The sequence below is a fragment of the Lactuca virosa genome, chromosome 5 (assembly GCF_052849685.1).
Source record: "Lactuca virosa cultivar CGN04683 chromosome 5, Lactuca_virosa_CGN04683_v6, whole genome shotgun sequence".
In the NCBI taxonomy this organism is placed as follows: domain Eukaryota; kingdom Viridiplantae; phylum Streptophyta; class Magnoliopsida; order Asterales; family Asteraceae; genus Lactuca; species Lactuca virosa.
This window is the reverse complement of record NC_136430.1, coordinates 119,148,337-119,171,954: the sequence shown is the minus strand read 5'-3', so window position 1 is coordinate 119,171,954 and position 23,618 is coordinate 119,148,337. Positions and strand designations below refer to the sequence as shown.

At 35.3% G+C, this 23,618-nt stretch overlaps 1 protein-coding gene across 1 annotated transcript; it reads left to right on the top strand.

Annotated features, from left to right (window-relative positions):
* Nucleotides 1-18,827: 18,827 nt before the first annotated feature.
* Nucleotides 18,828-23,459, top strand: PTR2 (peptide transporter 2). The gene is made up of 5 exons (XM_079050785.1): nt 18,828-19,013; nt 19,827-19,929; nt 20,012-20,229; nt 21,266-21,822; nt 22,513-23,459. Exons 1-5 carry the CDS (start codon nt 18,963-18,965, stop codon nt 23,336-23,338), a joined length of 1,755 nt encoding a protein of 584 aa, XP_078906911.1. The 5' UTR covers nt 18,828-18,962; the 3' UTR covers nt 23,339-23,459.
* Nucleotides 23,460-23,618: the final 159 nt, after the last annotated feature.

Genomic DNA, 23,618 nt, shown 5'->3' with positions numbered 1-23,618 from the left:
AGATATCGTATGGACATGAGACATGGATTATAATCATTCTCTCTGTCCATGTGTTGTTTCCCGATTTCCGATTTATGACGACCGACTAATTGAACAAATCAAAATCAATCCAGGAATTGCCAAGCGCTTAGGGTGTCATCACTAAATCATCGAGGGGCCCATAGATATCGCTTTTATCCCTCTTAGGGTAAAAGGAACGGATAAACTACGACTCATATGCTTGCTCTATTTACTCATCAAATCACACACAATGATATGTTTTACAACACCAAGTTACTGGTGCGTTTACATATCATCAATGTGCAACCGACTTGTAAACTGCAACTATATGTCTCCATTTCGAGAATATAAGATATTATCGTCTCAAAATCACTCGTGATGAAATCCATGAAGTGATTTATATGAGCGTATGTTTAATCCAATACTCAAATCTTATTACAGAAGTACTCATGAATACTGTAGCAAACTTGTGTTATGTCTAACACTTAGACAATCTACAGACGGATTCATGACAGTCTTGCCTCAATACCTACTTCCAAAGTATGATCGACTGTGGATGGTTTGAATAATCTTATTATTCGGGAAGTCAAAACATGCAAAGTGAAACACAAGAATAATTGAATCCAATATGGTCTCAAAACTTTTGAATATAAATAAAACACCTTTTATTTAATCACCATATTGATTACACATTATTCGTTGTATAATGTTTCGATTAATCAACTTAATACTTGAATTAAAACAATAGTTATCCCATGCTCCAATCATGCACACTATGATTATATATGGTCTTTACTTTGTGAAACAGATCAATTGAAAACATTTCAATGATGCTCATTTCACAAATCCAAATCCTTATTACTTAGTGTAAGAATACCTATATCTTGCCACTATAAGAATGTGTTAGATTCTAAATTGTCATGCAATGTATCTTTTGTAATGTCGAGGTATCAATGTCACAGAGACTTTGCCAACGATATTACTAAACTTTCCACTGGAGATTGATAACAAAACAATTCCAAGGAAGCGAAGTCTCAAAATTCAAAGTACATTCCTTTGAACATCCTTATTGCATAAATAGATTCTTAATATCCATCTCCCACTATGGAAACATTTCCATATATTCCATATGACAACTCATTAGCGAGCCTTAGATCGTCCTTGACAGTTGTTTAATAACTTTAGTCATATCCGGTTCTCGTCCTTTTTCCCTCTTAATGCCCTAGGCATTTGGAAAATTAGATCACGTAAATATTATAACATATGCAATTGATCCTATACCCGGAGCATTTGGGATACGATCCATAATGTCTTACATAAAGACATGATACTAGACCAATATCTTGCTATAACACTTCCATATATAGAATTCCCATGTTGAAACATTCCAATATGGTAATCATATATATATATATATATATATATATATATATATATATATATATATATATATACATATATATCCATGACTAAGTCTAATTAATACTTCAATCTAAACTTTCAGATTCGAAATAAAGTATAAGTATCCTCTCCCTTATTATAGCGAAACAACTTTTCAAACTTTGCAAATTTGCAAATTTGTAACCTTTGTTTCCGATAACTAGTATTGCTAAATTGCAACATTTCACATAATAAGCATGCTCCCACTATCATGATAATTATATTCTTACTAGCATAACACTTATGCTCCCACTAGCTTTGGCATGTACTCAGATTTCAGCTGGACTTCTAGAAATCATTACTTATTGACTTTCTTACCAGAGTTTAGATTTCTGATACTAGATGCTTCGATAAGCCTTTATCTAAGCTCATACACCTTTTATTAGAAAGCTCATACGTGTGTCTAAACTATTCAAAACTTACAAAAATAAGTTCCAAATGTTCAAACTATTTGCCATTTCTCACAATTCGAACTATGAAGAGGGATGTCGTAATCGTAATCGAATTTGAGAACGCAAATAACACAACTGCTATCTTCTCAAAATCTACTTAGTGAAAGTGTTTGCTCACAATCATTTTCATGAAGTGGAGAGAAACCTTATGTCACTTAGATTTTATGGTGTATGTCTTCCTATCCATGTGAAAATGTCATTTCCAACCATTATCATAAGACAAGGTTTATGACAAAATCAAACTCATATGGATTGAACTTACTCAATCTTAATTTCTTGCCACTTGGTAGCACAAGGGCCTACCATGTCTTCCGAGTTGTTGAGAGATCACCCTTACTGATCAATGAACTTTCATTGATCAAGGTGCTTTACCTTATGCAAACAATTGAGAACTCATATAACTCACATGCATAGTCAACTTTAACTAGAATGAGCACAGAAACAAGAATGTGTCAAAACGATAGATTACAAACCTCAAGTCGTGTGCTAGTGATAAACGCAATAGGTTTGTTCTTGATTAGTTCCTGAAACTTTTCAAGATCTTTAGGACTCCCACTGACTCCTTGACATATAAGATTCTCTTGTCAAGAAACACTCCTTGACAAACAAATATTCAAGAGTTAGTGCGGATTCTCATCAAGGAAAAACACTTCATACAATTGGTCTTAGTTGGTCTTTGTCTTATAGACATCACAACTACCAATTCTAAATGTGTTATAAACCTACTTAAGATACGTCACTCAAGGAACAATCTTGGAGTATGACTCTAAGACTTGATTTTGAAACAAACTATGACTCACCTTAATTGATTTAACCATTTCAACAATTTCTGATTCCTCTTCTTAGCCATACTTATGTACTAAGGTGTCCTTAGAGGATCAATTGTGATATGGTTTTCATAATCATTAAGATGATCATAAAACACGATACTTAAGTACTCTCCTTTCCTTTCAGATTGGAGAAACTTTTATCTTTCTGCCTAATTTGATTCTTCTTATTCGTTCTGCCATACATTGAAACTTTTTCAATGATTCAGAATTACACTTAATCTTGTAAGCATAACCATATTTACTAAACTTTTAGTAAATCATGACGAATAGTCTTATCGTTCTTTGTGGTGGACCTGACCAGTGCACAACCAAGTGTACTCGATCCCCTAGTCCTTCACTTGACTCACATATACCTGTGAACAACGAATTAGTCTTAATTTCCTAAAGACAAAGGTTCTCATTCATCACACAATGCAAGTCGCATGATTCCAAGTTTCTATCCAATTGAAACTTGGTGATGAGAATATTTCCTTATTTGGTAAATTTAGACACTACCACAAACGAAAGAATCAAATCCATATTGCTAAAAATAGAAACATACAAACATCAATTTTCACAAATGCCATTGCAAGGAAGTATAAAATAAGACAAAATCAAAATTTTTATTTTATTTATAAAATGCGGAAAACTTGTTCTTACAATACAAATACATATGAAAACTATGTTTCTAAATATTCCTAAGCAATCTATCATAACTCCTAAGCAGCAGCTCAAAAATCTGATCATCGAACCATGCGATCGGAATCCACTTCTTCATGATCAGACACATCATGTTATTTCCTTTAAGCTTCCTTCTTTCTCTTTGATTCCGCAAAACATCACAATGTAATCTTATCACATCATGTTATTAAGAATCTATAAGTAAGAACTTAATAGAGTTAGATAATTGGACTACCTGGAGTAGAGTCATACATTTTGACTTTACCATCCTTGCGATCTTTCAGGTAGACACGGCAGCTTCGCATCCAATGCCCCTTCTCTTGGCAATAAAAACAAACAGACTCTCCTGAAATGGTACATGGGACAATCACAGACTTAGCCTTTCTCTTTACCATTTGGTCAAACGGTTTGACCTTGGCCGATTCCTTTCCATTGGGAAGAGAATAATTTTCTAGACTTCCAATGTCGCCATTGTCAATGTCTATGGAAATTTAGGAAGTGGATCTTCCAATCAAATTTGAATTACCAGTGCGCCAAATCATTTCTGATTCAGCAGCAATTAGAAAATAGGTAAGATCAATAAGGGTCACGTCGCGGTCTGTTATATAGTAATCTCCAATGAACTCACTATATGACTTAGGAAGTAATTAAAGAACCAAGTCAACAGCAAACTTTCTCGAGACAACGACACCTAACATTCCCAGCTTGTCAATGTGTGAATTCATCTCCAAGACGTGTGCACACAAAAACTTTCCATCTTCATGTTTGCTTGCCAAAAGGGCTTGAGTGACCTTGAACTTTTCAAGTCGATGAAATTGTGGGTCAGGGATAATAATTGGAGGTGGTGGAGGAAGTGAAGTATGATATTGTGAAATATCATCTTCGTGTGGAAAGCTTTTTCCAAAAGATTCGGGAAGACCATAGTTGTCAGAACTAGACATCTACAAGGGGGAAATTCAAGTTAGTTGGTTTAAGTCCTTAATATAACACCCAAAATGAAATATTAAGGCTAGGACCCAACACAATAATTCACAATTCGGAAGAGGGATGCCGTAATCCAATTGTAAACTATTTGTCGGTAGGTAAATGACGATTTACTAATTTCCACCATGAAAAATGAAAATGAACATTAGGTTTTAAATGAATTGAAATTCCTAGATTCTTTTGAGATTCATTGAAATTTTCAATGGAATGTTTAATTTCGATTATGCCCTTCAAGTTTGTGACTGCGATACCGAGGATCACAAACAAGGTGTGAATAACCATGCAAATTAGCTTGGTACTCTCGAAGACATCTATCACCTAATCAATGTGTCGGTTAACCACACACGCTCCATTGATCTATGATAATATACGGGCTACCCATTTTCATCCTACATTAGTCCCATATTAGTGTGCCGGTTAACCACACACGCTCCACTAACGACTAATAATGTGCAATCTGCAATTTCATGGATTAGCACCAAATTCACATTTTTCCTAAGTAACTAAGATTTGGGAAATTATGAAACATTTAGTTACTTAAAATATTCATATACTTTTAATGAGGATTTAAATTTCCTGTCAAACCCGTTCGGCTAACGACCCTCCACTGGTCAAGGGTGCGGTGGGTAAGAATGGATACCCAATGGCAGACATTTTACATGCCGCTTCCTTAAACACCCCTTATAGGCCAGCTTTGTGAATGAGGCCTACTAACGGTAAGACTGACTTTTTTAACTTATACATATATAATAAAATAAATTAGACTTTTAATGTTATATAGTATAAGGGTGTATTTTAAACTTTTAAAATACTAAGTGGTTTAATCTATTAATAAATTAAACTTTTAATTTAATTAAACTTAAACCATGTCATTATGGATTTATTAATTCTCTCTTTTAATTAAACACTTAATTAATTTAATAAACTCCATAAGGTTGTAATTTGAACTATTCAAAGCACCAAGGTTCTACATTTAAGATTTCACAATGTTGGGTCTAAAATTTGGTTTATACTTTAAATTTTCTAAGCATTTGTAGTTTTCGATCTTGGGCCGAAAACCATCTTGGGTTTAATTGTAGCTTGGACCGAAAACTCATGTGTTTTCGGTCCAGCCTTTGAGTTGTGGGCTTCGGTTTTCGGTCAATTTGTATAAATAGTCTTTAGGGGAGTGTTTATGTGGTGTCACTAGAGTCTAGGAGGGGAGGGGCGTTCTAGAGGAGCATTCATTCATTCATTCATATCATGTTCTAGAGAGAGAAAGTTAGAGAGAAGAAGTGTGTGTGTGTGTGAATCTTATGTTGGATCATCATTCATATCATCGATACATTGAAGATTCATCAAGTTCTTCTTATTCTTCTTCTCCATTCCATCATCCACTTGATTGGGATTCCGCACCATCAAGTGGATCTAATTGATACGTCAAGCAAATTTCAGGGACTTACAGTTGGTATCAGAGCTTGGATTGTATCAATCATTTTGGCAAGATCTTGAACGTTTTTGGATTTTTTTCTTAAAGGATTTTACGTTTTTGATTAGTTTTGGACAAAATATTGGGGGTTTGTTCTTCGTGTTCTTCATAAAAATGGCTTTTTGATCGAGTTTTGGAGCTAAAAAGGTGAAAAATTACGTTTTTTGGTCGTAACCAGCGAGGGTGTGGCGGGCAGATTTCGGTCAGCAGCTAGGGTTTGCGAGGGTTTGCAGCCAAAATCATATTTGCGGTCAGTAGTTCTTGGCCGAAATCGCGTTTACGGTCTGCGGTGTGTGCGGTCCGAAGAGTTTACAGCCGATAACGAGGGTTTGCGGTGGAGCGTGTCCGAGTTTGCGGTCTAAAGCGAACGTTTGCGGTGGAGCGTGGCCTCAACGTTTTCGGCTTCCGAAGGGTGTTCGATCTTCGCAAGTTTGCGGTCAGCAGCTCATTTGCGGTCAACAGATTGTTTGCGGTCAGCAGTCCGTTTGCGGTCAGCAGCGAGGATATAAAATAAAATCTGGGGTGGAGCAAGGATCGAACTCGGGTCTCCCACACACACAACCCACAATCTTACCAAACGATCTAGCATGCCACATGTTTGACATTTTCCCGATCCAGTTCAAGTAGCCTCGCGATTTCGGTCATATTTTCGGAATTTTGACATTTTTTGCCCAAAAATCATTTTTTCGAATTTTTAAGTTTCGTTTTTGACATAAACCTTTGACTTTTTAATTTTTGACTATCAATTTTGACTTTTGACCTTAAAATTTGACTTTGACTTTCAAGTTTGACCTTTGACTTTAAACTTTGACTTTCTCGTTTAATTTTCAAGATTTCACGTTTGGCTTTTAAGTTTGACTTTTTAAATTTGAGACTTTCAAGGTTTCAAGTCAAAGGGCATTTTTGGCAAACAATGAGTTCCTCAAACACCCCAGTCAATGAAGTTTCATGCTCTCAATCTTGTGAAGTTACTATTAAGTTTCTCGGTGATCAAATCGATTTATTAAAAAGAGAAAATGAGGACCTTAAGTACGAAGACTATACTCTTAGGAAATGTCAAAAACCCTTAAAAGCACAACTAGACGCCAAAATCAAGGACTTTAGAAAACTTCAGGAAGAATATAGTAACAAGTGTGAGAACTATAATTTTGTTAAGAAACAGCTTTCCAGTTTGACTGCCAAGCTTAACACATTGAAAAATAAATTTGAAAATGCAGATTTTACCTTTGAGAAATTTGATGTGTCGAGTGAGGTAGTTGCATCGATGATTGAAAAACAATTAACATTCAAAGATAATCAATCTAAGGGTCTAGGGTATCATAGTGTGTAACCTCCTTTCAATGACAACTATAACCCACCCATTGAAACCAACGAGGAAGAAATACCTGCTCAGTATGGCCAATCCCCTATGCCCGCTTCAGTTAAGACTGAACAATCTGGGCCAACTGAGAGTGTTGAGGTAAAGGATTCTAATGTTTCTACTTCTTGTGCAGGTAAAGTAGTGGAAGATGAGGACAAGTAGAACATAATTAATTCCAATTCTGATGATTTTGTTGATTGTCAAACAAATGTCTCCTTGAACTCTGAATCTGTTGCTTCTAATTCATTCACCTCTAATAAACCTGTTGTTGGTAAATACAGGCCACCAAAACAAGTGAAACAGTCTGCTTGCTGCAAGTGTGCTTGTGGGAACAATCATAGACAAGGCAAGGGCACGCCACCAGGGGCAGGACGAAACAACTCCTACGTGAAGAAACATACATGTTTTCACTATGGAACACCTGGACACATTGCCAGAATTTATCCAAATCGCGCCTATGTTCCCTACTATGCACAAGGATGGCAGAATGCGCCAAGAGGGAGATTTTCTTAAAGAAACCCTTCGAAGTCACAATCGCGCAATGGTGACTGGAATGCGAAGAAGGCCAAGAATCCAACTCCCAAGGTCAAGAAGGGAGTGTCGGCCAAGAAGTCCAATTCAAGAGATGCTCCAGTGAAACCAAGACCGGTTGGATCAAAGTCATCTCGGAAATCGGCTTCAAGTTCAAAAGCAAGTGATAAGGCACCCAACCGATCGAACAAGAAATGGGTTAAACCTGACTATAGATGGGTACTGAAGGTTCACACTCCCAAATCATCAAATGATTCTAACATTTCTTCATCTTCTGTTTGTGATAAGCAGGATATGTCATGGGAGAGAGTACCTTCCGTTGATGACAAAGGTCAACTCAGTTTCAAAATGGACTGGGTTCTAAAGACCAGCTGATCTCGCTCTATGTGCTGGAGCAGCTATGGAGGCATATTATCAGACTTCGGTTTGTTGATAGTGGCTGTTCCAAGCACATGATAAGGGACATCTCTCAACTGTACAAGATTCAGAACTTTGTTTGAGAGTATGTGTCTTTTGCGGGAAAGGAAGAAAAGAAGAGGATCACAAATGGGGTTTGTGCTTAATGATGTGAAGAATTTTAGGATCTATTCTGAGATTGAAATATGCGTGTTGTTCTCAGATCATCTGGATGCAACTTCAATTGGTGAATTACGATTTGAGTTTTCTTCTCGATACTCCTGAGTTTTTTCTTAAATTGATTCGTTTTGAAGACAATCTTTTACTTTCTTATAGTTTTTGGTTTATAGGCATTGTTTGGGAAGTGATATAAATCTTAGTGTTAAAGGGCAGTCTGAAATTCGTATAATGCACTAAAGTTGAATTGTCTAGACTATGTGCTCAATGTGCTGGTAGGCACGAAGGATTCAAAAGGACTAGACATAGATTGACAATCAAAAGGACTTGACAGTATAAACTTAGATAGTCTCATTTGGACTGACAATACGACGCTTGGGTAGATTGAGCAGTGAGATAAACATGAGAATTTGCAGGATACATTAAAAATCATATGTATCTAGAACTGTGGCTTAACATTTCCTCGATGTACAGACTTATGTCCTTAATTCTGGTTCTGATAGGGCGACTGGGGGGTTCTGATAAAGTAGGTCTGTAGGAAATTATTTTCTTGCTTTCTATCTGTTAGACATATGTTGTCGCCTTTGTGCGATTGGAACATATCTGACCTGGAATGCAACATATGCAACTCTATCTATATGCATATCCTTATATGTGCAATTCTTTCTATCTGTTAGCCATATGTTGTCTCCTCTGTGTGGTTGGAAGAGATCCGCCCTAGAACACAGCATATGCAACATTCTACCTCTCATTCCCTCTATCTATGTTAGTCATATATTGTACCCTCTGAGTGATTGGAAGACATCCGATCTGGGATACAACATATGCACTTCTATATTTGACTTCTTTCTTAATGATTGTCTACTCACCTAAAGTAAAGAGTTCTTTGGAAGTTCTTGATTACCGGGGTATATCAGGAAATGGGGAACACATTCTAGTACACTTAAAATTAAACAATTTAATAGGTTGTCTATAGATCTCGCTGCTGAATTTAAGTGGACAACAATATCCTTGGTCGTCGTCAGCTAAATGGTCTATTTAGGAATATATATCACAATGACTTGTCACTTAAAATTTGTCCAATTTGTCAATATCCTTTGTGTTTAAGTGGATCACAATACCGGTGATTGACCAGATCTAGACATGCAGGTGTGTGCAGATAAACGATATTGGATTGTCTGACAACTTTGATCCCAAATTACTATTACTTTTAGTTATTTTTTTTTGTTTCTGTTAAATTTGTTCATAGTTTTCCTCTATGCACAAATTTTAGGGGGGGGGGGGGGAATTAATTTTTTTTTTAAAATCAAACAAAAATCAGAAAAAATAAAAATCATAAAATAGTGTTATTTCTATTTTATTTATTTTTCATAAAATTCAAAAAAAATCCAAAAATATTTTTGTTTCTGTTTTTATTTTTTCAGAAAATATGAAAAATCCAAAAATATTGTGTGTTAAGTTTTCTTTTAGTTTTGTTTTTATCTCAAAATTTTCTTTGTCTTGAAAAGCGAATTCAGATGTAGATGAGACTCATGGAGACTGTATCGAGATTTTTTGAGCCAAAGTTTCATCCGTGATTGTCGAAGAATTCTCATTCGAAGGAACAAGAAATGAAGATTATTCTTTCAACATTTAATCTTTCAACCCCAGAAGCAAGGTGAAGCTGTACTTGAAGATTATGTGACAGATTGCATTGAAGTCTCCTCAATCAATTTGCTGCTATCTATGTACCTGCTGAAGTGATCCAGAAGATTCGTTCTCTCTGTTATTCTCTCTAAAGATTCTCAAGCTGAAAGTGCTGATTTTCAAGAATCTCTATAAGAAGCCTCCACACTCCAAACGTGCATTCAAAGTCAAATTTGTAAGAAATGCCCAACTGTTCAAGATGAAGTCATTCACGCAGAAGATTCATATGTTCATCTTGAAAGTTGTGAAGAAATCGAAGATTAACGCTAAAGCCAAGCACAAAGTGAAGACTGTCAAGCAAAGCAAGCTACAAACCTAGGGGGAGGTTGTTAGGTCAAATAAAAAGAAAGCTATAAACCAAGGGGGAGATTGTTGGGTCTAAAATTGGTTTATACTTTGCTTTTCTAAGCATTTTTTGTTTTTAGTCTTGGGCGAAAATATTATTGGGTTTATTTGTAGCTTGGACCGAAAACTCATGTGTTTTCGGTCCAGCCTTTGAGTTATGGGCTTGGATTTTTGGTCTATATGTATAAATAGTCATTAGGGGAGTGTTTAGTGACAGTCTAGGAGGAGAGGAGCATTCATTCATTCATTCAGATCATGTTCTAGAGAGAGAAAGTTAGAGAGAAGAAGTGTGTGTGTGTGTGTGTGTGAATCTTATGTTGGATCATCATTCATATCATCAATACATTGAAGATTCATCAAGTTCTTCTTCTTCTTCTCCATTCTATCTTGCATCATCCACTTAATTGGGATTCCGCACCATCAAGTGGATCTGATTGATACGTCAAGCAAATTTTAGGGACTTACACACAATTAAAGCCGTTTAATTAAATTTTAAGTTATAAAACCAAGAGGTGCATTTTATGAACCTTTTCAAATTACTAGGGTTTTAGAATTCAATATTTCAAATTAAAACCTTTCAAATTAAACTTTTCAAATTCCAAAACTTGAGGGCAAGTTTTGAAACTCTTCAAAACCTCTTGAATTCCATAACTTAATGAGTTAATGTTCATGAATGAGACTTTTCATATTTTATAACTTAGGACAAGCTAGGAAACTCTTCAAGAACCGTTTAGATCAAATATAACTAATAAAATTATCATATAATTCATAATTTACCAAATTGACCTAATTTAACTCATAAAGCTAGATGATTCAAATTCTACAAATAATTAATTTTTTCACAAAATCAAGTAATTATCTTAAAAATTTGACAATCATCATTTAATTGAATGAGGATAATCATTGCCTTATAAATAAAATTGAATTTTATGAGCCAAAACAGTTTGTAGTAATGATCCTAATCCAAATATGGCCAAAAAACTGAAAAATCTGCCTAATGACCAGCCACCACGTCGTGGTGATCATGCAGATTAAAAAAAATCGATTTTTTTCTTTGAACAATTACCAATGCATCAATATAACAGAAAACACTCATGTCTCTGATACCATTGTTGGGTTTTATGTACTGTAACACTCCTATAGTGCACATACAACCCTAATGCTTTGGATCTAAGTTTTCTCTAGTTATACATGCAATAAAATTATCCAAAGCATGAAGCCTGCAACTAGCATACAATTTGATATTTGAAACATAAAATCAAGTTAGATGAATACCTCTATATTGTAGCTTGTAGAATTTGGCATTTCAAGAGCTTAGCACCTCAAGTGTGATGCCTCAAACAAGTCACAAACACCATGAACAATTAGAGGATAATGAGAGAGAGGTCATGAAGCACTAAAATCGGCTAGGGTTCAACTAGGAATCATTCAACCAATTTTAGGTGCATTAGGGGTTACATTTATAGTGTGGAATTCCTAGGGTTTCAACTTGTAAGCCCTAATTCACTTCCTTGGGCCTAGAATCCAATAATCCATATGATAAGCCCTTTGGACTAACTATTAGTCCATTCTAATCAACATGGATCATTAGCCCAAACTATATGTAATACTGAGTTACCTAATCAGTCCCCGTTAATTTAATTAGTCTCTTTTGATCACAAAATTAATTCCAAATTAATTCTTGATCAATACTATTTAAATAATATGATTTCCCAATTAATATATTATACTTATAATATATTAATAAATCACAAATAACCTCATTCTCAATTATCCATCCTATCAGATTGTTCTGGTGAAGGCAACCTGAAATGGACCATGCTACTCTCGGGTCAAGTACATACCAATTATAGTTATGGGCTTAGACACCTAATCCAACATAACCGAGGGATCATGACAGATCCAGACACATCGACAGAAAATATCACTTCATAAGACATCGGATAGAAGAAGGACTCCTCGTAGCAAAGAGGGTATCGTCAGAGGAGAACCCAGCAGATCCCCTTACGAAGGGACTGAGTAGGGTTAAGCACTTGCAGCATGCGAGGAGCATTGGGTAAAAGGATGATATTAGTTTTAATGATTAGATAGCTGTTCAGAAACTTGTAATAGATAAAATGTAATTGACATTTGATGATTAAATAAAAGGAGTTTTATTTATGAATAAAGTTACTATCTTGTGTCAATTGTTTACTATTGTTTCATTTTGCATGTTTTGAATTCCAGAATAATAAGATTATTCAAACTATCCACAGTCGATCATACTTTGGAAGTAGGTATTGAGGCAAGATTGTCATGAATTTGGCTTGTAGATTGTCTAGAGTGTTTAGACATGGCAAAAGTTTGCTACAACATTCATGACTGCTCATAAGGTCTGAATATTGGATTAAACCCACGCTCACATGAATCACTTCATGGAATTTATCACGAGTGATTGTGAGACGATAATATCATATAGTCTTCAAACCGAGATGTATGAGTTGTTGACTATGAGTTGGTTGTACATTGATAATGCGAAAACGCATCAGTAACTTCATGTTATAAAACGTGCTATTGTGTATGATTTAATGAGTAGTTAGTACAAGCATATAAGTCGAATTTTATCAGTTCCTTTTAATCCTTGGAGGATTAAAAGCGATATCTTGGGCCCCTCGATGATTTTGTTTTGACTTATGTGTCGGGCCCGGTCAGAACTCAATTGATGTGTTCAATTAAGTTATATGTCAAACAAATCAGAAATCGGGAAACAAACTGCTGGACAATAAGTATGACTATGTTCCATGTATTTGTCCGCACGATATCTTGAAGAATAGAGGATTATATGATCCCTTATCTAAAATGGCACGTTAGAGTTCGACAACGAATTTTAAGAGCTACGATTGCTAGTCAGTTTTAAGTCGTACTTGCAGTTATAGTTATTAGACTTATCCAAGTAGGAGACTGTTGGATTAGGTGTCTAAGCCCATAACTGTAATTGGTATGTACTTGACCCGAGAGTAGCATGATCCATTTTGGGTTGCATTCACCAGAACAATCTGATAGGATGGATATTTGAGAAAGAGGTTATTTATGATTTATTGATATATTATAAGTATAATATATTAATTGAGGAATCATATTATTTAATTACTATTGATCAAGAATTAATTTGGAATTAATTTAGTGATCAAAAGAGACTAATTAAATATACAGGGAGTGATTGTGTAAGTCAATGATACATATAGGTTGGGCGAATAATCCATGATTGATTAGTGATGGGCTAAGCTTATGTAAGGATCCATATATTGTTAGTCCATTACAAGCCTAAGTGTAAGAATTAGGGTTTACACATAACCCTTGGAATTCTACACTATATATATGTAACCCCTTGGCCTAAAATCGGATACACTAGTCTTCTTAGAGAAACTATAGCCGATTTTGAGTGCCTCCAACCTTTCTCTCAAGTTCTCTAATTGTTGGTGGTGTTTTGAGAACCATTTGAAGCATCACACTTGAGGTGCTAAGTTCTTAAAGTCCAAATACAACAAGCTACAACAAGAGGTATTCTTCTAACTAGTTTTTATGATTCATATACCAAATTTTGTATGCTAGTTAGGCTTCATGCTTTGGAAAACAATATTGCATGTATAATTAGGGAAAACTTAGATCCAAAGCATTAGGGTTGTATGTGCACCATAAAGTTGTTATAGTGCTCAAAACCCATCATCATGTGTGTATGTCAAAGCTAGTGGGAGTATAGTTAGCTTTCTAGTTTTGTACGTCGATGACACACCGCTCATAGGAAACGACGTTCCGACCTTGCCGAAAGTTAAGTCCTGGCTTGGAAAGTGTTTCGATATGAAGGATCTAGGGGAAGCTGCTTATATTGTAGCGATAAGGATCTTAAGAAATAGGAGTAAAAGACTAATTGGACTTAGTCAAAGTACTTACTTGGACAAGGTGTTAAAACGTTTTAGCATGGAGAATTCCAAGAAAGGGACTTACCAATCCAGAGCAATACTAAGCTGAGTAAGACTCAGAGTCCGAGTACCGATGTCGAGATAGCAGAAATGAGTCGAGTGTCATATGCTTCCGCCGTTGGCTCGATCATGTATGCTATGACATGTACTCGCCCTGATGTGGCTTTTGCCTTGAGCATGGTAAGTCGATATCAAGGGAACCCGGGTAAAGCTCATTGGACAAGAGTAAAGAACATTCTTAAGTATCTGCGAAGGACTAAGGACTGGGTCCTTGTACTTGGTGGAAGTGATAACTTAAGAGTGACAGAGTATAGTGACGCCAGCTTTCAGACCGTCCGAGACAACTTTCGTTCTCAGTCAGGCTGGGTGTTAACCCTTAATGGAGGAGCAGTGACTTGGAAAAGTTCCAAGCAGGAGACCGTGGCTGATTCAACGTGCGAATCAGAGTACATAGCTGCGAGCGAAGCGTTAAAGGAGGCTATATGGTTGAAGAACTTCATTGGAGACCTTGGAGTTGTGCCAGCCATAAAGGAGCCTATGGAGATTTTCTGTGATAACGAAGGAGCGGTTGCCTTAACCAAAGAACCGAGGGATCATGGTAGATCCCGACATATCAACATAAAATATCATGTAATCAGACATCGCGTAGAAGAAGGACTCCTCGTGGTCAAGATGGTATCTTCAGAAGAGAATCCAGCAGATCCCCTCACAAAGGGTCTGAGCAGGATTAAGCACGTTCAACAAGCGAGGATCATTGGTCTGAAGGACGATATTAGTTTTAGTGATTAGATAGATAGTTAGAAACTTGTAACAATATAAATGTAATTGACATTTGATGATTAACTAATGGAAGATTTATTTATGAGTAAAGTTTATTATCTTTTGTCTATTATTTATTTTGTGTTTCACTTTTGCATGTTTTACTTCCTGAATAATTGGATTGTTCAAATTATCCACAGTTGTTCATACTTTGGAAGTAAGTTATGAAGTAAGGCTGTCATGAATTGGCTTATAGATTGTCTAAGTGCTTAGACATAACAAAGGTTTGCTGCAACGTTCATGAGTACTCCTGAAATAGGATTTGAGTATTGGATTAAACCCATGCTTATTTGAATCACTTCATGGAATTTATCAAGAGTGATTGTGAGACGATAATATTGTATAATCTTTAAACCGAGATATATGAGTTGCGGTTTACGAGTTGGTTGTGCATTGATAATGCGTAAACGCATCAGTAACTCGGTGTTATAAAACGTATTGTTGTGTATGATTTGATGAGTAAATAGTACAAGTATATAAGTCAAAGTTTATCTGTTCCTTTTATCTCTAGGGGTAAAAGCTATATCTTGGGCCCCTCGATGATTTTGTGTTGACTTATGTGTCGGGCCCGGTCAGGACTGAATTGATGTGTTTAATTAAGTTTCTATGTCAGGCAAATCAGAAATCGGGAAACAAACTGTTGGACAATGAGAATGATTATGTTCCATGTCTTTGTCCACACGATACCTTGCAGAATGGAGCATTATATGATCCTTTATCTAAAGGACGCGTCATTGACTAGGTCAGAGTTCGACAACGGCTTTTGAAAGCTACTATTGCTTATCAGATTCTGAAGTCATACTTGCAAGTTATAGTTATTAGACTTATCCAAGTGGGAGACTGTTGGATTAGGTGTCTAAGCCCATAACTATAATTGGTATGTACTTGATCTGATAGTAGCATGATCCTTTTGGGTTGCCTTCACCATAGCGACTTGACAGGATGACTTTTGGAGAGAGAGGTTATTAAATGATTTATTAATATATTATAAGAATAATATATTAATTAGAAATCATATTATTTAATTAGTATTTAATCAGAAATTAATTTGGTATTAATTTTGGGATTAAAGGAACTAATTAAAAGTACGGGGACTGATATTGCAAATCAATGATAGTTGCGGTATTGGGTGATGGACTCCCTTTGAAAGGGTTGGACGAAATCTATATGAGGCCCTATAGAATTCGTCCAAGGCCTTCTAGAAGGAGGGTTCATGGGCTGCTTGGAGCCTAAGCAAGGATTAGGGTTTCCACCTGAAAACCCTAGCAGTCACAACTATTTAAAGACCCCCTGACCTCCCAAGTTTGGCCACTGCTTCCAAGAGAAACCCTAGCCGAAATTTTTCCCTCTCTCTCACTCATCATTTGCTTTTGGTGTTTGTGACTCCATTAGAGGTGCACCACTTGGGGCACTCAAGCTTTCAAGAGTCAAGATCATCCGTGGATTACTTGTTATTACGAGATAACAAGAAAAGTAACAATCAAACCCTAGTTTCATATTGCTTTTCTGAAAATTGTATGCTAGTATTAGGGTTATTGCTTTGGATGATCTATTTGTATGTATAACTAGAGAAAAATTTAGATCCAAAGCAATTAGGGTTGCATGAATACATATGAATGTTCTTATGCTCAAACACCCAACAATAACAACTAAAATACATGTTGTATCTTAAAAATAATTGTATATTTTTATACCCTGAATGGCGCCGTAAATCCTGACACGGAGTATTTGAAAGGTTGACGAGGCTCAAGTAGTGATAAATATTTATTGATTTTGTTCCATGTATCGTCAAGGTCAATCGGAGGTGAAGTCCCCCAAATAGCTACCCCAAGTAAAACTACAATAAAATATTTTTAATTATAATAAAGTTTATCATAAAAAATATAAAACTTTCAAAGTCAACAAATAATACATATTCCGCCCATCCAAGTTCTCAGCCAAAAAAACCAGTATTGTGGCACACGATCATTTGCTTCTTTTCGCAAAAAGCCTTCACACAAAACGTATATCAGACATGCTCTAACTACATCATCGTCGGTAGCTGCTAAGAATGGCTGATTTAAAATATAACCTTTCAAATCATAGATTTTCACCGAACTATTTGTGTGGTTCGGAAAGAGACGTTCCCGCAATAAACATCTTTTTTTACTACTAAATTTTTTTTCTGAAACTTTTTTTTCCAATCATTTTTGGATAAACTCCAAAATTAAACCCGGTTATCAAACAAAACTTTTTCAGGACATAAACCATTTTAGTATCCCCCAATTTAAAATATAATCGCTTTATGCCATCTGGGGATACTACTGCGTCTGGGCGTAACCGATGAAGAAACATCTTATGAAACAGCAATCCGTCCCATTGTAATTGAGCGAAGTCCAACAAGTAACCAAAAACAGTGTTTCTAAAAATTTCCCGTCGCACACCATGCAATACTTCAAATATTTGTCATATGTTACATCCCGATTCTTTTAGGTTAACAACAACTTTAACATTTATATTTCTATAATCATGTTGTAATACAACATGTTACAAAACATATTATTGTAACAAAAACTCAACAACTTAAAAACTATTATATTTAAAAAGATCCGGCAAAATTTTGGCAATTTAAATCGCAAAATAAACCAAATATCTATTTATAAGCAGGATAACTAATCCAATTATATATAAAAGATATTTCTATTTATAAGCATTTTTATAACAATACCAATTAAATAAAAACATTTTTTTGATAAATTATATGTTCAACATCAAAATGTAAAGGTACAACATAAAACAGCAATAATAATTATTATATCAGAATTTCATATTATTAAACATATTAACAAAAATATACAACCACAAAATGCACAATTTACGCATTACGCACTTGTACAATCATACATCTACTTATCAAATATCATCAAAACTTCAAGGCTACTAATAAAATCTACTAACTATCAAATATAACACATAGATCTAAGAAAATAGACTAATAAAACACAATAAAGTTTCGTTTTTTAACAAATTTTCGGAATAAATAGTACATAAACAAGGCATAATGTTTATAAATGATAATTAAAACACAAAATAAATAAAGATCTTACTATATTATCAGGATTGTTTATGAAATCATCCATAATCGCAGATGGGTTAAGAAAATCGTTTCGCAAAAAGAGTTTTCCAACAAAAAAGAGTGAAAAATGAACAAAAAATAAATTATGTTTTTATAGTTGGCTAGGCTATGTTCGGGTATATGATCGATTACATATGTTATAATATTCTCCTATTCCAATTTACCAAATGCACCGTTGGATCGATTACAAGCTGTGCTTTAACGACTTGTACGTTCGTAGATGGAATAGTCCATCTATGAACATAGCAACCCCATCTGCGATTTTGATGGCTAAAAATGTAAATTAGGTTTTTTTTTTTTGCTATTTTTCCACAAAATAATTAATATTTTTAGCTAAATTTGCATTTTTATCTTTTTAATATTAAGAGGGTTTATAAAATAATATCTTAACATAATATTGTTTCTAACCGAAGGATTTCTAGATTCTATCTTCTTTTCAAATCAAACAACAAATATTTTTTGGATTTTAGATTCAAATCCGTGAAAAACCTTAAATAGCGATTAATCGGAGATTTAAAACTAACACTGATCTTATAAAACTAACCCGTTTAAATTATTTGCGTTTCTGAATCGTGATCTTATCATATCCATTGAGTGCGGAAACCTAGGTTGCGTGCGTCAATACCCTTACCCACTACCGCTTTCTTTATGTTTGAGCATTTTCTACTTTTGATCCTCAACCAACTCCAGTTTTCTTGATTTGGGGGCCAAGTTCCTCCGGCGATTAGATTTGTGGCTTGATGGGGCGCCATGAAGACGAAAGATTGCTCTTAGAAGGCAGACTTGTAGAGGTAATACTCATTGTATCTTTTATTGATCAATTTACTCTGTTCATATTTTTACTCAGAACAATCAAACATCTTTAAGTTTTTCGAGGTAAATTTGTATTGGGGTTTTTGGAGTTTGGTGTGAGCAATTCGGTGCTATTACCTTTCGCTGCTTCGTTTTCATCATTGGAGCTTGATTTTATCAAAAGATTTTTTGATTGTTAAGTCATGAACTTTGGATTGCTAGTAATTTTAAACTAATTTATATGATCCGTTTTGTTTCCATAACTTTATCTGACTAGTTTCTTGATATCTTGATTATCATGGATTTTATCACAAGTTTTCCAATATTACATTCTTGAGTATCATTTCTGCAATAAGCTTTAACTGACTAGTTTTCGATAGAAAGGCTTATTATCGGCTATCTGCAATCTAATTTGAAAACAAAAACAAACGCCTTTATTCTTGGGTACAGGTGATTAGGCATCGAGTAAACATAATGAATAACAGATCAGTGTGGAAGATAAGTCCCTGTAAGATTAATATACACACACACATACATATAAAAAGCCTCTTTTTTCTTGACTTTTTCTATTAAGTCATTCTTTCTGCCTTAAGTCAAAAAGAAATATTAACTTCAATTTTCTGGGATCAAGTCATGTCTAAAGAGAGCTCCCAATTCTTATGTTAACTTCAATTTTCTGAATTTGGAAAGATTCCATCTTAAGACATTTCCATTTAAGTCCTACTTTCTTACAAGATTTCCCCAATTTATCTTCTCAAATATATTCTTAAACATCATTTAAATCTTGACCTCTATATTTTTTGTTTTTTTAGAATGAGGACAGCTTATACACAGGAGATGGTTCAGTTGATGTAAAAGGAAGGCCTGTTTTAAAAAGCAATACAGGCAATTGGAGAGCATGTCCTTTTATTCTTGGTATTCCATTTTGTGTTTTTTATTTTATTTTTTATTTTCATGCATTATGAAATATTAATAATACAAATTTGAGTTGACTCAGGCAATGAGTGTTGTGAGAGGCTTGCGTATTATGGAATATCTACAAATCTTGTGAGCTACCTCACTAAAAAGTTGCATGAAGGAAATGCTGAAGCTGCTAGAAATGTTACCACGTGGCAAGGCACATGCTATCTTACTCCCCTCATTGGTGCTGTGTTGGCAGATGCTTATTGGGGGAGATATTGGACTATTGCTGTCTTTTCAACTATTTACTTCATTGTAATCACATCCTCTTTTTAAACTTTTCACTTTCAATACACGTTGTGTGTGTTTGGCATGCATTGATTTGGACAATGACACAAAAATTGTAACTTTTTGTCTCACACAAAATGATGAGACATGGGTTTGCTCTCAATCTCTTGTTTGTGCAAAAGACATCAATGCCCTTCTTATCTTTATCATGACAAATATCCCTATCAAGCTTGGAAAGGTTTTCTAGGGGTATTTTTTTTATAATGAGGATGAGGAGGGCATTCGCGTCTTTTGCACAAACAATAGATTGAGAGCGAGTTCATGTTCCACCTTTTTTAGTTGGCCAAAATTTAATTTTCAAAGTTTGTCCCATCGATATTTTTGCTTTTCCAAATCGAATGCATGTCAAACACAGTACAATGTGTTTTATTGTGTCCTCTTCTGTGTAACAAAGGTTGAGTTTGTTACATGGGATAGTCTTTCTAGGGCTATTTTTGATGATGTAGATAAGGAGGGCATTCACGTCTTTTGTCCCATTGATATCAACCCCAGTTTCAATCCAATGTATGCCAAATTCACTACTTTTTTTTTTCTTGTATGAATAGGTTGCACTACATTTGGCATTCATTAGGACAAAAATTGCAACTTTTTGTCCCACCCAAAAACTATAAAGTATAACATGGACTTGCTCTCAATCTCTTTTGTGTGAAAAAGACATGAATGCCCTCTCCATCTTCATTATAACAAGCTTTAATGGCAAAAATAGCAACCTGCTTTTAGTAGTTTGTTCATTATTGAATCCTACTTTTTTCTTCTATTACAACATTGTATCTTCAAAAACCTATCCAATATATAATAATACCATCATTTTACAAACCAATTTCCACTTTTATAATTGGATAAAAATTTGTAATGTATATTGTTTTAAAAGTACAATGTTGTTATATAACAAAACAAAAGTAGGATGCTATGATAAATAAATAAACAAATAAATGGAAGTAAGTTGCTATTTCTCACATGCTAACACAAACAACACTTTATTTTGTTTCCTATTTTCCTCAAGGGAATGTGCACATTAACACTATCCGCATCAATCCCATCTTTAAAGCCCATTGAATGCGTAGGCCCCACATGTCCTCCTGCCACACCAAGTCAATACCTATTTTTCTTCTCGGGACTTTACCTAATTGCCCTTGGGACCGGAGGGATCAAACCTTGTGTCTCGTCATTCGGAGCAGACCAATTCGATGACACGGACCCTAAAGAAAGGGTAACAAAGGGATCTTTCTTCAATTGGTTTTATTTCTCAATAAACATCGGGGCATTAATCTCAAGCTCTTTGATAGTTTGGATTCAAGACAATAAAGGGTGGGGCCTAGGGTTTGGGATTCCGGCTTTGTTCATGGGTGTTGCTATTGTAAGTTTCTTTTTGGGGACCCCACTTTATCGATTTCAAAAACCGGGTGGGAGTCCGATTACACGAATGGGTCAAGTTTTGGTTGCTTCGTTTAGGAAATGGAGTTTGCCCGTTCCCATTGATAGCTCGCTTTTGTATGAAACTCCCGATAAATTGTCCGCGATTAAAGGGAGTAGGAAAATTGGTCATACAGATGAATTGAAGTAAGTTTTTCTTTTTTTTTTTACTCGAAAACTTAGTTTGGCTGTGAAAATTTTTCTAGTTTTCCATGAAAATTTTCAAATGAAAATAAAAAATTTTAAAATGCATTTGGTTTATTAAATTTTCAAAACTTTTCCAAGAAAATGAAAATTTTCTATTTTCCAAATTGTATGTAAATTAGGAAAGTGATTTTTATAGTTTTCCAAAGTTTTCTAAATTTCTAAAATGGAAAATGAAAACTCCACCGATTCAACCAAACGTGTTCTCTAAATTTTTCATCGAAAACTCAACTCTATTTTCTGAATACGTTTTCTTGGAAAATGAAAAGAGTCGTTTGGTTGTGGAAAATTGTTTTTATTTTTCTAGAAAACGTTTTCAGAAAATAGAGTTAGAGTTTTTAATGAAAATTTTAGAAAACGCGTTTGGTTGAAACCGGTGGAGTTGTCATTTTTCGTTTTAGAAATTTAGAAAACTTTGTAAAACTATAAAAATCATTTTCCTATTTACATACAATTTGGAAAATAGAAAAATTTTCATTTTCTTGCAAAGTTTTTGAAAACCGAATCAACTAAACACGTTTCCAAAATTTTCATGGAGAACTATAAAATTTTCCACAACCAAACACACTCTTTAACGTCTTTCATCCTTTGTATACTTTTTTCACGAGTTCTTATTTTAAATTTTTTCGTAAGGTTCCTTGATAAAGCCGCAATACTCACACCACACGAAACCACAACCGGAAACTACTCAAACCCATGGAGACTATGCACCGTAACACAAGTCGAAGAACTCAAAATCCTAATCCGAATGTTTCCAATTTGGGCAACCGGAATCGTATTCTCAGCGGTATACGCCCAAATGTCAACCATGTTCGTCGAACAAGGCATGATGATGGACACCAAAGTCTTCTCCTTCACAATCCCCGCAGCTTCTCTCTCCACTTTCGATGTCATAAGCGTCATCTTCTGGGTGCCCGTCTACGACCGCATCCTCGTGCCCGCTGCCCGAAAAATCACCGGGCAGGGCCGCGGCTTCACCGAGCTTCAACGGATGGGGATCGGCCTCTTCCTTTCCATTCTCTGCATGTCCGCCGCCGCTTTAGTTGAAATAAAGCGCCTCGATATCGCGGCGTCCCTCGGATTAATTGACGAAAATACCCCTGTCCCAATGAATATCCTTTGGCAAATCCCGCAGTATTTCCTCCTAGGGGCGGCGGAGGTTTTCACGTTTATCGGGCAGCTTGAGTTTTTTTATGATCAGTCGCCGGATGCGATGAGGAGTTTGTGTAGCGCGCTTTCTTTGTTGACCACTTCGTTGGGGAATTATTTGAGTTCATTTATTTTGACCGTGGTCACGGTTTTGACTACGCGAAACGGGCGGGCGGGTTGGATACCTGATAACTTGAATGAGGGGCATTTGGATCGGTTTTTTTGGCTTTTGGCGGGGCTTAGTTTTTTCAATATGGTGGTTTATATCTTTTGTGCCAAGATGTATAAGTCGAAGAAAGCGGCTTCTTAGGTTTGGTTTAGGTGCTTTTATACAAAAAACATTTTCGTTTTCATTTTGTATAAAACAATTATATGTTTCTGGTACTTTTTACATCCAAGTTGAATTTTATCAAACCGAAAGTTGTTAGAAACAGTGTACGTTTGTTAATTTACTCTTCATAATTATGTTTCGACTCCACAAGTTATTGAGAGCCTTGTATTCGCAATCAAGGTATTTCACAACATCTTTTGATCATAATCGTACATTACCTTGAGTCACTTTGATGCATAAGGTACAATACTTTAATGCA

Coding starts and splice junctions, on each gene's coding strand:
- PTR2 (XM_079050785.1), top strand. CDS start 18,963: ATGGGGCGCCATGAAGACGAAAGATTGCTCTTAGAAGGCAGACTTGTA. Junction 19,014..19,826: donor TAGAAGGCAGACTTGTAGAG/GTAATACTCATT, acceptor TTGTTTTTTTAG/AATGAGGACAGCTTATACAC. Junction 21,823..22,512: donor GGTCATACAGATGAATTGAA/GTAAGTTTTTCT, acceptor TTTTTTCGTAAG/GTTCCTTGATAAAGCCGCAA.